Source organism: Oreochromis niloticus, linkage group LG11, assembly GCF_001858045.2.
Source record: "Oreochromis niloticus isolate F11D_XX linkage group LG11, O_niloticus_UMD_NMBU, whole genome shotgun sequence".
NCBI classification, from domain to species: Eukaryota; Metazoa; Chordata; class Actinopteri; order Cichliformes; family Cichlidae; genus Oreochromis; species Oreochromis niloticus.
In genome coordinates, this window is record NC_031976.2 from 7,687,918 (window position 1) to 7,702,001 (window position 14,084).

The 14,084-nt window shown below is 41.2% G+C and overlaps 1 protein-coding gene across 2 annotated transcripts in view; it reads left to right on the forward strand.

The window, feature by feature from the left end:
• Window positions 1–3,386: 3,386 nt before the first annotated feature.
• Window positions 3,387–14,084, forward strand: part of deptor (DEP domain containing MTOR-interacting protein) — a 37,590-nt gene continuing 26,892 nt past the window's right edge. Inside the window, exons 1-4 of one of the 2 annotated variants that reach the window (XM_003452081.5) lie at window positions 3,387–3,774; window positions 3,945–4,034; window positions 8,366–8,544; window positions 11,357–11,480. In XM_003452081.5, coding sequence (XP_003452129.2) covers window positions 3,761–3,774; window positions 3,945–4,034; window positions 8,366–8,544; window positions 11,357–11,480 — 407 coding nt within the window. In that variant the 5' untranslated portion in view covers window positions 3,387–3,760. Of the gene's footprint in view, window positions 3,775–3,941; window positions 4,035–8,365; window positions 8,545–11,356; window positions 11,481–14,084 lie in introns of both variants that reach the window. The other variant, XM_005456737.4, reaches the window with a different exon arrangement.

The window sequence follows — 14,084 nt, forward strand, 5'->3', positions numbered from 1 at the left end:
TGAGACTGAAGAAGTCACTTGGATGAGTGATGAAACGTTTCTCCCACTGAAAACGCCACATCCAGATGAATGGAATCAACTTTTTGGGAATCACTGACTGTCTCCATGATCTGCCCCTTAACTTCAGTGAAATTCCTACTGCCATGAAAACAGTAAGTCTGTCTAGGTTTATAATATAATAATAATAATCATGCTGAAGGCTAATCAAAGTTTATATATACTTAAACTAGCTTTTTTTAAATAAAGTAAGTTAAAGTTGTGAGCAAATTCTAATTCATATTCTATTAGCTAATATACAGCATTGTGCGACAAGCTATTATGTAGCAAGCTATCATATACTCTGGTTTCATGGCCCAAGTCACCAGCTACATCTTTTTGTGGGATGACAGTGACCTGGAACGACTCAGGGCAGCTAAGCCCACAGAAGCAAGCAAGCAAGTCGCATGTGCCCTACTGAAGCAGATGTGACACGCCACATCACCAAAGCAGAGATGATGCTTCACTGTAGAAGGACCATCCACGACAGTGAGGAGGTGGAAGTCATGCTCAAGCAGTTGACTGAGGTATATGATGAAGAGAGGGCTGCAACACTTTTGTTGTCCCTCTGATCCACTCTGCAAGGATGCCAGAAATCTGGAAGGCCTTGCGAAAAGAAAATTCCCTGCCTTCAGTATGAAGGGTTCCTATGGTTCCTCACCAACCTGCATCTGCTTGGCTGGTGGATGTGCCTTACACCACCCAGCACTATTATAAGAGGAAAAGACAGGAGGAGAAATATAGTGGCAGTTATGTAAGGAAGACTAATAAAATCATGTGTAAACAGTGTCAGCAGGACAGGGACTCTACCACACACCAGCAGTGCTTTGACAGTTGGTACTGCCAAGCCACAGCTGCCATGACTCTGGCTGAGTGGGGGAGTGCTAGCTCATATAAAGCATTGGGTGCAAAATTATTATTAGTGGTGACAAACATAAGGCCTGGGGGTCACAATCGGCCCACTGGATGGCTTTGGAAAATATGAAGAAGAATATGAAGGCCTACATTTTTTCCTTAACTGTATTTTTATAAGTTTTACAGCTTTTCTTGGTGATAAGAACCCCCCACCTGCCGCATACACCCACACAGAAATAGTTAAGTAATTGATAAACAATTCAATGAAAGACTGAGGGATTCCAAGCAGTCCAGAACTTGATAGATTATTTACCTTATCAAGAGAGGAGGAGGCTATTACAAAAGTATTTCAATTGTGCGGTTGTTCTGCCTTTGTTCTGCACCCTAACAGTGCAGGGATGGCCCAACTGAAGCAGATGAAGCTCCCAAGTGGGTCCATCTCCTTGTTACCTCTGAAGGCCATCCACCCAGCTGCCTCCTACCATTCTCTTGTTCCTCACCAAACGGCGACGGCTTCATGGATGTGCCTTACACCACCCAGCATTATCATAAGAGAAAAGGGCAGGAGGACAAGAACAGTAGCAAAAATGAAGAAGTGGTACGCAAGGAAGAATAATACCATCACATGTAAACAGTGTTGGCAGCAGTTGGTACTGCCAGGCCACAGCCACCAAGACTCTGAGTGGAGGGCAGGAAGAAAGATGCTCTACCCTAGTGCAGTGCATATTTAATGTAATTTCATTTTATTATAGACTATAGAAGTGATCTGTTCATTGTGGGTTATGTTATATTACACCATAACCCAGAAGTTCTTGTGTATTGTTCAATTTCACCATGTTTCTCTTTTGTCTTGGTGCATGCTCAATCATCCAGGTAAGGAAATCCCAGAAAGCTGGACTGAAGGAACAGGGAGAAATAGCTGAGGTATGCCAAATTGCACAAGAACTGGACTGAAAATCAGTGGCAACAGGTCTGACAGAGTGATTCATCCAAATTTTACATTTTTGGTTTGTATTATCGGTGTTTACTGAGGAGCCAGGAGAGCTGTACAGCGGTGAGTGTTTACAGCCATCTGTATAACACAGTGGAGGCTTCTGTCATGGTTTGGGGCTACATTTGTGGAGGTGGAGATCTTGTCACAATTGATGGAATTATGAAAGCAGGGCCATCAGATTTTGGTCCACCACGCAACAACATATTTTAAAATGTCCAATTAGCTACAGCTTCATTTTTCAGCATGACAATGACCCCAAACACAGAGCCAATGTAGTAAAAGAGAAAGATGCACAGAGGAAGACAATCAGTCATAGATTGAGAGCAAGACAATCAGTCATAGATTGGCCTCCACACCGAAGTGGTGTGGGATGCTTGTGACACAGAACAGGAGGCAGCCAACATCCAGAGAAGAACTTTGCATGTCCTACAATAAGCCTGGAGAACTATTCCTGAAGACTAATGAAAGAAATGACATGAAATCTGCCTGAGAGAGTTCAGACTGTGTTGTAGAATAAAGGTGGTCATAGCGAATACTGACTTTCAAGCGTCTTAGACAGTTACTAAATCTGTTTTTGTTTTTTTGGTTTTTTTTGCTTTATATACTCTATCTTCCAGAAAATCAGTGGACCTGTTTCCAATTTTCCAAACAAAATATAGAGAAATGCAGGAGTGTACAGTAAATGTACAGTAACACAGAATACTTTGTTTTTGAGTTGGAACTAATCTTCCAGTTCCTCAACAAGTTTCGACTTATGTTGTTATTTTATACATTGAGCAACACATGTAAGGCAGTGTGCTTGTCCACAGGAATTTCTGTGCTGCTGCTGCGTAGGTTGAGCTACACCCTGCTCACATGTCATAGGAGGATGTTTTGGTAGCTGATGATTGGATTCCTGTTGCCTGTGAGAGTTTGTCCTGAGGCCTTTTTAGCTACAAGTAGGCTACACTGACACACTTTATTTGAATAGAAATTGCAGTTGGCATTCTTTGTCTGCACTGAATTGCTTTATAGGATGTTACATAATCTCCATCTGTGTCTTTCCCCCCTCTTTTGTACACTATAGCACATATATATTTAACGGGTAAAGAAGGTGGAGACGTCCCATTTTGTGGAATAAATGCAAACAAATCTTATTATTAAGCTCCAAATTGTTACTAATTTAGTTTGTGTAAATCACAGGTGTTACAGTTGCTTTTACAGTTGTAAATGACTGAATGCCCTTTTTCCCTCTAGAAAATACATGAACACATGCAAAGGAGGAAGGTGTACAACCCGAATTTGTAGCTAAAATTACCCCCTCATGTCCCACCTATCCTACCTCATTCTTTCCAGAAGCGAGCGCACGCACACCTGCACACGCTCACACACACATACATCTCTGTAATCCCGCCCCTCCGGTGAACTCCCCCAGTGACGTCAGCAGAGTCCTCCCAATGCGGGGGCTTTGTGGATGGGCTCCGGCTGCTCCGTGCAGAAAACGTGCAGTCAGCTCGTGTGGTTGGTCACACGCGGGGACAAACAAACCGAGCACCGCACGGAGAGAGAGAGAGAGAGAGAGAGAGAGCGCTGCTGTCACCAGCGCTGAATTCAAAGATTAAACACAGGGGTCCAAGGAGACTACGAGGAGGAGTGGGCATGCATGCATGCACTGATCTGTAAGAGTAGATTTTCTTGTTTGGGTTTTTTTTTTTTTTTAAATCCAGGGAACTGAAAGTGGAGAGTTGCTGATGAAGCTGCAGGCGCACTGAGGCGCTGCCTGGACTGTTTTTGGGTCTCACTCCCGGCATTGTTGCTCGTGTTTCCCGGGATGGAATAATTCCCTTCTTCGCTCTCATCCAAGGAATACCTGCGATCCTACTCTCACCGCTCTCCATGGTGCTTGAAGGGTAAGCAGAAACCGAGGTGTCAGTGCATTGTTTGCCATCAGCGCACGGATCTTCTCCACGCCTTTGTCCAATCCGGTGATTCTTTATGCGTTTGTCACCTAAAAAGCGGTGATGCACATTTGGATGCATAGAAACACAACCCCCCTGCTCTTTGCTTCTTGTTTCAGCAGAGAGATGGACGGGATCGGGAACACCATGCAGAAGAAGGTTGCCGAGCTGGAGCGGCTGGCCGAGGTGCTTGTCACCGGGGAACAGCTCAGGTATGTCGGTCGGTTCAGCTCCACGTTCTCGTAGAATTCACAGGGTGTAGTGTCCTACCTTGTTTTTGGCAAAGTTTGTGGTACCTTTCGCGTCATTTGACAGCTTTAATAGCAAGGAATTCCTAGCAGTTTTTAAGCTACTATGCATGCTCAGTTCAGCATGTTCTGGGTCCATGTATAAGAACAAGGCAATGACAGCAAATAAGGGAAGCGGGTTTTGGGAGGATATTTGACAGCAGGTTAATAATCATGCAATCACGTGGCTCCCTCACCATGCAAACGGGTACAGCAGCCTGTTTTTTTGTTTGTTTGTTTGTTTGCCCCACTGCACCATGCACAACCAAACAAAGACATCCGCACATGCATAACCTTCCTCATTCACGCTGCTGTTCCTCATCTCCACTATGTAACGCATTTTTTACACGTTACTTTATCACTTTAGTGTCCACAATCTGCAGGATCCTGCTTTGCAGCATTCATTTCTGGTGCTCCATCTATACAGTGCCCTTTGAGCCCCGCACAGAATGATGAACTTACTAACCTGGTGTCATTATCAAGCCCTGCCCATTCATCCTATCAGGGATTTGTACCAACACTGCTAGCAGTGACATGCTGTACCCTTTGACCCACTGTACTGTAAAAAAAGAAAAAGAAAAAAAGACTACATAACCAGTAGTCCATTCACTACTTCATACCCCCAGCAATGAATAGAGGCTCAGTTGGTAAAGCATGGCATCAATGCCTGGAATTTCAGCCCCCAACGGAACTATATGGAAATATGTGGTTAAGTATGTTTTTGTGGTTGTGTTTTAAAGTATGTTGCTTTCCAAAGAACCACAAGTAGTATCACTTCAGTCTTCCTAAAGAGGTTAACAGTTTGCTTGAAACAGTTTTCCCTGTTTATCATTATATGCTCACCATGTGTGTGTGTGTCAGTGTCCTTGGCACTGCTGTACACTGAGATTGCCAGCTGGCATTGTGGTCAGTGTCAGTGAACGAAAGGTTGGGTGGTTGGGGAGGCTGTTCCAGGGTCTCCTGAGATGCCGCTGTTCTGGGGGAAAGGACTCGAGGTTGTGGCTTGTAAGACTTGCTCTGTGGCCTAAATCTTATTTCCTGACAGTTTTAAACATGTCTTTTTGTGACTGCTTTGCTTCACACTTGAACAGTTCAACTATTTGATGGATTGCAAAAAAAATTGATAATAAAATAAAATAAAATACACATATGGATTTTGGTGCCACATCAAGCTGCTTTATGGATGGACAAACATTGAGGAATAAACTGAATTTTATCTGTTGCCATCGCCAGGTCAGCGTTTCACATACTATGGATAGTGAATGAATAGAAACCAAAACTGTTCTTGGCTGCTTTTTTGTATGTATGTGTGCATATAAAAATGACCTTCAGTGAATATAGTAAACATTATTTCTGCTTGCAATCAGCATGTTAAGTTGCCTTGGTGAGTATTTAGGAATGCTGATGTTAACATTTAGGTTAATGCAGTGCAGTGGCTAAGTGCAGTCTCCTTCAGTGGCTAGTGTGGCTATAGAAAGTCGGAAAAATTGTGTCAGGCACTGTCCTTTATTTCTAACACTCAGTGAAATGAAAACATAGTTACTGTTTCAACCCGGTTTCATTACCTCGCTGTTAAATCTTGTGGCCACCATATAGTTACAGGGCAGCCAAAAATCATGAATCAGTACTGTGCAAAGGTCTCGGGCCACCCCCGATATCTCTATATGTTCTCTATTTTCCTATTTCTTAAGGACATGACTTTAAGAGACTTTTCATCTGTTCTGGATAGTTTGGGGTGTTTTTTTTAGGATCACCACTTGCCAGTTTTCCACACCATGCTGCAAAGTCTTCAGCTAATAACACCTTGTTGGTGCACAAGCACAATTTTATCTTTGGCATTTTTCATATATTTAACTAAAGAAATGTGAGCAAAACTGGCTGGTAATTGCAAAGTGTCTAAAAATACACTTAAAATTCATTCTTGGCTAAGTTTTCTCTTATGTACAGTATTTGTTTTATACTTGAATGACTCAAAGGTCAGTGTTAAGTAGCTTCACAAACTAAAAACGTTCCTCCGATACAAGGACTAGAATGAAAATGAGGGGAACAAAGCATCCAATGTCCAAAGAAAATTTTTAAAAGACCTTCAGAAAGCCTGGAGAACTATTGCTCAAGACCAATAAAAAAAAAAATACAATTAGGTCTGACTCCTTGGAAGCAAAATGTAAGGAGATAAGGAATGCCAAAACCTTTGGACAGCACTGTAGCTTATGAATATTTGTAATTTGTTTTGTTTCATATTATTAATGATAGAGTTTTCTGATTAAACATGACCCATCCTTCTTGGTTTCCTTTCGCTGCATCCTATTTAAAAAAAAAAAATCCTGGAAACACTCTTACACACGGGACAGTTTAATGTCTGACATTCTCCTTTTGTGTTTGGCTGCAACTCCTTTTGTTTTTTTTAGCTTTGTCCTGGAGTGTTTGCTCATACCAAATGCAATGAGAGATTTAAAAACGTCACATTCCCTTTCAGTCTGAGAACCGCAGCATTCATAAGTATAAGATTACACCTTGCTGGTAAGCGCAAGCAGTGTCCACACCTTTGTTAGCTCACTTTATCATGAGTCAAGCTCATGGAACATGAATGACACAGTTTCCGTTACTGATAACAGCAGACTGTTTTAAAATATGTTATCACTTGTTTGTGCTCTATCGTGTTGACTCCTTGTATCACAGAACAGATCTGTTTCAGGCAGACGGCTTAAAAACAGACACAGAAGCAGCTATATTGAAGAACAGGCACATGCAGCTGTTGTAGTAAGTCTTGTGACCAGTTCATAGCTGTGAATAGAGAATGTGTTGCACTGTGGCTGAGTCTGATGGTTAGTAAGTGTTCATGAATGCTTGCAGCCTGGACTCGGCATGCCAGCAGGCAAAGACTCTTTGAGAAAAGCTTCTCCCTGTTACTGTGTGATTCAGCACAAGTTAAAGAAATGAAACAGCTTTACTTTCTGCTTCCTCTCGAGTTGAATTTATGTGAGGATTAGACCGGCGCTATATACACAGAGAGGATGATGTCAGGATTGCATGGATGCAAAGTCTCCAAGTTTTTCAGAGGAGCTTGTTTGCCCATCGTGAGTCTTGGCAGTAGAGTTGGGTCGGCTTGGACTAATGCTGTCAGAGCTAATCCAGTGTGATGCTAGCCAGCTGCATACAGACTCAGCATGAAGTGGAACTAGCTAGCTGGAGGAAGCTTGGCTGAGACTGGTGGGCTGTTTCACAATACCCAGGTTCAGATAGAGGTCTCTGTGAAGCTAGCACATTAAGGATCGAGACCAAGGGGGGCGAAACATAAGGCCAGGGACCCAGAAGCAGCCCAGCAAAGGCTCCAATCCAACCCACTCTCGAATATGTGAACTGATCAATGCATTGACCAGTGCATTGATTTTTAACTTTTAACTGTATTTTCATACATTTTACAGATTTTCGTACTAATAAGTCTTCCCATCTACAGAAAAGTTATTAAATAAACAATTACATGACAGAAAAGTTCTTATTTTTCACTAATTACTATAGAAATGTCCATATTTGCTTTTTTACAGTGCGCTCACATTTTAAAAACAAGAAACTTAAAACTTTAGATTTTATGTATGCAGGACAGTGTGTGAATGAGCTACCAAAGCCTATCATGCAGAAAACTGAGATATACTTGTTGAACTAGCACTTTGATTTCTTATATCAAGAGATCTCAGGGTTTAAATGTTTGATTAAATGTGTTTACACTGACACAAGGGGGAGTTTCACTGGTTTGATCTCAAGATCAAAGTGGGCGGTATCTGGCCCATGATGTAAAATAAGTTTGGCTTGAGAGGTTCATCATATGATCATGCAATCAACCTTATAAATCCCTGCAGATAGTGTTTGAATACTGTGTTTCATCTTAAACCAAAAATATGCATTTGCGCTAATTTCATGAAAAAGTGTTTTCATTCTACTTTAAATTTTGTGCCGCTTGTCTTAGAGATTGAAATCTGATACCCTCGCATTGATAACCAAATCAGGACATGCAGTCAGCAACAGTGCTTAGCTGTTTGTTTGTTTTAGAACAAGATGAGCAAAATGAGTGTAAAATGACACACCATACTGCTCTGGTCACTCCTCACTGTTATTACAGTCTCTTTATATGTTACAAAATCAATGCACCTCCTCAGGTGCAAGACAAACAACAACAACAACAAAATCCCATTTCTAGTCTAATTTCTAAGGAATCGTGCTGAAGTCAAATTTTCTTCCCCTCTGCTACTTGTTTACAGGCTGCGGCTCCATGAGGCGAAGGTGATCAAGGACCGGAGGCACCACCTCCGGACTTACCCGAACTGCTTTGTAGCTAAGGAGCTCATTGATTGGCTGATCGAACACAAGGAAGCTTCAGATCGAGACACAGCCATCAAGATTGTGCAGAAACTTTTAGACCAGAGCATCATTCACCATGGTAGGGCTGTGTGTGTGTGCGAAAGAGAACATGTTTGTGTGAGAAAGTCTGTGTGTGAGAGTGGATTTTCCATTTTCTATAACAGCAAGGCTCTCTCTCCCTCACCCTCTGTTTTCTTCCTGACATTTTCTGGGAACAAGCCGTCCCTCTTAATGGATGATTCTTTGGGTCTCCTGGCCAATTTGGCTCCAGTGGAGCGTCTCATACCTGCTTCACATTTGACCACAGAGACAGAGACCTTTTTCCTCTTAAGTTATTATTTAGACAGAGCCAACGTATAGAAACTAAGCTATAGATTAATGAATGAATGTCAAAACCCAGTCTGTGATCCTGTAACGCTTCTATACAGTCTGAAAGAAAACATCAGGACGACTTTTGTTTCTCTGTGTGCATCTGTGTTTCTTTGCATGAAGACAGCGTTTGCCTGCATTAAAGACTCTGGGTTCTCTCAGTCACTCTCTAACAGCCACTTCCTGTAGTGTTTCTTTGTCAACAGCTGTCCATGTTGTTATTTAGGCATTGTTTTGGGGTTCTCGTTAAAGCAGTTTCTTTGAAATGTCTGCAAATTCAGCAGATATTTACAGACTTCATGATTGGAATAGAGTTTGCTGATAGGGTTCCTTCGTGTCACCGTGTTATTGCAGTACCACAGAAAGGGAAGGAATTCCATTACATTTGCCAAGTGTGTTATCTTGGACTCAATGATGAGCTGATTAGAATTCAGAAGTCAAAGGGCCAAGTCACTGTGACCTCATTGGCCATAACTCAGGAATTTATGGGCTGGGTGGCGCTATAGCTAGCTGTGTTGGCAGGTGATATACTGAGGGCTAGAATCCATGTCACAGGGGCCTGGATTCAAGTCCGACCCAGACCATTTCTCCTCAAACTCTCCCACTCTCTGTACCATCTTGTCAAATGAAGGTTAACATGCCTAAAAATAAAATACACCAAATGCTTATTATGGAAAAATTGCAAACAAATGTATGAAAAACTTAACTTGGAAATTAAAAAAGGTAAGAGCCACTGTGATATTATAATGTATAACTTATAAAGTTATAAGTGCTGGCTTACAACCCCATCACCAAATGATGGGGGAGTTTGCGGACATCATTCAGACATGGTCGGACGCTGAACTGGTAGCAAGAACCTTTGGTCTTCTTTCGGCTGTTCACCATTGCGGATCATCATCCTCCATTTTACACTCTTCCTAGCGTCCTCTTCTGTCACATCATCTCTCTGCATGACCTCCTTCAATACCTACATGGATCTTCTGTGATCTTCCTCTTTTCTTCCTGACTAGCTGTTTCATCCACAACATGTATCGTTACGTACAGCTACTTGAAATACTACTGACATTTATTTAGAGTCTTGAGCAACTTGACCCAGCTGTCTTAGCTAATTATAGGCCAATCACCAACCTTCATTTTGTCTCAAAAGTTCTTTAAAGAGTAGTTGTATGACCTCTGTGCTTGTCCTGCTTAACCTCATTGCAGTGTACTACACTGATGACTACAATAATTTATTACAGTGATTAGAGCAAGTATTACAAGGTATTGTGCTGCAGTGGTTTGAATCATAAGATAAGATAAGATAACCTTTATTAGTCCCACATCTGGGAAATCTTATGGTCACGGCAGTAAGTACAAGTTTAAGAGCGGTAAAAGTTAAGAAAAGCACAATAGGATAGGTTAAGATAAAATAGAATAGCATACTTTACAGCAACATGTAATAGACTCCAGTTTGTTAATGTAAATGGAGAGTCTTCACACACCAAGGTTAATTATGGAGCTCCACAGGGTTTTGTTCTAGGACCAATTCATTTTACATTATACATGCTTCCCTTAGAATGTCATGGTTTGCAGCCCGTGTGGAGGGAGGAAGAGGACCCAAATGCAGACACTTGGAATGAAACTCTAATTTAACAATAAGCGAGCTGTTTATTTGTGGCTGGGAAAAGGTACTAAACAAAAGGCAGATGCATACTGAGGTAAAAGTAACTAGGACTAAAATGTGAAAAACTAAATGCTAGAAACAAGAGACAGACAACAAAACCTTGAACATGATAAAAACATGGACATGAAAAAACCTGGAAACATGACAAGAACTCAACAGGCAACCTGACACTGAACAAAGGATGAAAAAGGACTTAAACACACAGAAGGGTAATGAGGGAAGCGGAAACACATGGAGAACATAGCTGACACATGAACATGACGCCACAGGGGAAGCAAAACTAACTATTATACGCAAGGAGAGGAACATGGGAACAGATAAGAGGAACGAGGCACTGACATAACTAAAAATGATACACAGAGGACGAGAGACTTACACAGGAAACAGAAAACAAAACACAAACAAGGGAGCATGGATAAAACTTTCACTAAACAAAACCTAATTAAGGCGTACTAATATTAACACTAGAACTTACCATTACTCTAATACATCATAAGAAATTAGACATACAAAATAAACTCAAAATGCTGGGCCACAGACCCACCGCCCTGACAAGGACAGTATTACTGGAAGGCAGAGCATTCATTTTTATTACTCCTCCTCTATCCACGATCCCTCCTTTGTACATTTCCAGGCTATCTGAATCTTGGCTGTTTGTCTCCAAACTGCTCAGCCTGAGATATCCCTCTGACATACTCATTTCTGTCTGCCAAAAACGAATTTTAAGCTAGTAACTGAGTTTGGACAGAAAAATATGTAAACTACATCTCGGCTGGTTGGGAGAGCAAACAAAAATGTGGCAGTGTTTTTTGCAGATGAGCCCTTTAATCTAACTTTCTTTGCCTTTTTTTGTGTTCAGTGTGTGACGAGCACCGGGACTTCAAAGACATGAAGCTGTTTTACCGCTTCCGGAAGGATGACGGCACATTTCCGCTGGATAACGAAGCCAAGGTGTTTATGAGGGGGCAGAGGATCTATGAAAAGTATGAACAAATAAACTTTTCTGTTTTACCTTTTTTAAAATGTAGCATTAAGGCTACTGTGTTGCATTTACAACATTTGCTTTCACACAAAGTGCTAGAAGGTTCTTATATCTGCATAAAGACCAGGTTGTCTCTGTGTAAAGGTGACAAGATATGCTCTCAGTAATTAACTTCCCAGTTGTGAAGTTTTTTGTAGCCAGCAGAACCCGGGTGAGCTGATCAGTAAACTTCAGAGATGATTTTCTAGCTTCTGGATGGAGCTAATTTTGCCATTTACCCTTTCCCAGTGTTAGAGTCAGATTTACTAAACAGGACAAAATAGCATTTAATGTGTGCCATCCCCAAACAGTGCTCATGGGTGTGGTTAGTTTAACTGGTAAGATGCAGTCATTTCATATACTGATTCAATATTAAAAAACAAAACATGATTTTTTTTCCGTTAATACATGCCACAAATATTAGTAAATCAGTTTGCATACCTGATTTAATATTGCCCTCCGTATATTTTGGCATTGAGAAACAGTTCCCACCGATTGCACGTAATTTTTCACTGTGCTCTTTTTGTAAATACAGACAATACTTTGTTTGGTGCAGTGTGGTAGTAAATCTGGCCCTTAACACTAAGCAAATGGACTTCTGGGTCAAGCTTTAGTTATAAAACAAGCTCAAGAGTAGCATCAACTTCCCGATTTGACTCCTAGGTTATTGAAAAATTTCCCAGAATGTTAAACCTCTGGTGCATAATGTTAAACATACCGCAAATGAATTCTCTGATCAACATGATGTAGTATCTGTATTATCTGTGTGGCTCATTTTAGGCACAGTAGCTCAAACTAGCTGCTTGTCAAACCTGTTTGTGAAGAGAAGAAAGCTGATTTACAGGGAGGGTCATGGGAAGCAAAATTACTTGTTTTTTTTCCTCCCAGAAACTGTGGGACTGCACCGAGGCTCAGAACAAGATAAATAAGGAATATTTTGTGCTGTACATCATGCAAAGCCTCTCTAGTCTGGAGCTGGAAATGAACCTAGTAGGTCATCTTTAAAGACCGTAGCTGTGAAAGCATTTGATAGCATGAATGGTGAACTGTGACTTTATGTTGATATGTGGTTTCAGTTTTTGGAGCGTCATGGCTACTTGGAAAGCTGTGCCACATTCCATCCACACATTTCCTGTCCTTCTCTGTATCTCTTTGTTAGAGTCTATGTCATTCTGCACAGCATGCTGATTGAGTGCGTCTGAAATACCACCCCCATTAATTAGAGAATTTGTCCTACTGGTGAGTTCGATTCAATTAGATTAGAGGACACTGCAATGAGCGTGCCTGTTTTTTGTGATAAAATCCTGCAAAATGAGGAAAATTAGAGGATATAGAGATGAGTCATAGCTTTATTTAGAGGAGAGCTTGGGTTTAAAGGGGGGATGCCACAAATAAGATGATCAGCTCTGTAACCGTGTTGTTTTTCCAGTAAATAGGAGACTAACAATTTATAAATATAACCCCCCCCACAAAACTCTTCCTTTCTGCCTCTCGCTTGTGTATATGTGGCATTATTTTTTGGACTTATGCACTGTAGTCTTCCTGTGCCTCTTTTAATTTGTACACAGTGGCACACTGTTATTAACAGAGACCTATTTCTTATGTGTTCCTGAGACAACACACACACACACAGTTATTGCATAAGAGAAAGAAATATTCCAAGGGGAGACATCTGTCGTTTCAGCCCTCAGAGCTATGTGTTTATGTAATCACCGCGGTGCAGTCCAGGACACACACATGCACACATGCACGCACGCACGCACACACACACTTATCCTAGTGGTTGAATTGCTTCGCTGCTGCACTTATGACACAGTCCTGCAACGTAAAAGAAGAAAAAAAAAATCTCTGTGTCTCTTGTGCTTGAGTGCAAAGTGCACTCATATCCCACTGAGGGAAAGTTGTTGTCCCTATGCTTCCTGTTTTCATAACAATCTATGATTTAGTTCATGGTAAGCACTTCACTTGTAGAAACACTACACAACTGGAATGAATGAGACTTAAGATACACGAGAACCAACGACCACAGCAGAAGTTATCAAGTTGTCAGGAATTTGGTTTTATTATAAGGCTTCTATACAGCACATTGTACCACACATTCGTTTATCAAAAATGTCTTCACTCGTCTTCAAAGTGCCCAGGATGTTTCATCCTTATGGCCTCAGGGTTAGGCTCCCACAAGTTTGATAAGTGGATATAAAAATAGATGGTTGAAACATCCTTATTTCTAGATGAACGATATTTTGTATAGACATTTGTGGTTGCCGGAGGATGCACTGGCATTTTTAGTACAAGAATTATCTGCTCATTAATTTAGTTATAGTTTGTGTTAAAGCTTGCCAGGCTTACCAGGTAAAATAAGATGGAAGACATGTTAGCATAAATCTTTTTTTCAGTGAAGACACCGGTCATGGGATGGAGTTAGAAGAGGACCCAAATTCAGACTCAGAGAATAATTATAATAATACATAATACAGTAGGAAATAAAAGTGCAGGTGAAGAGAATCTAACCAATGGGACAAAAGAGGAAGTGAAACTAAACACAATACAAACGAGACTAGAGAAG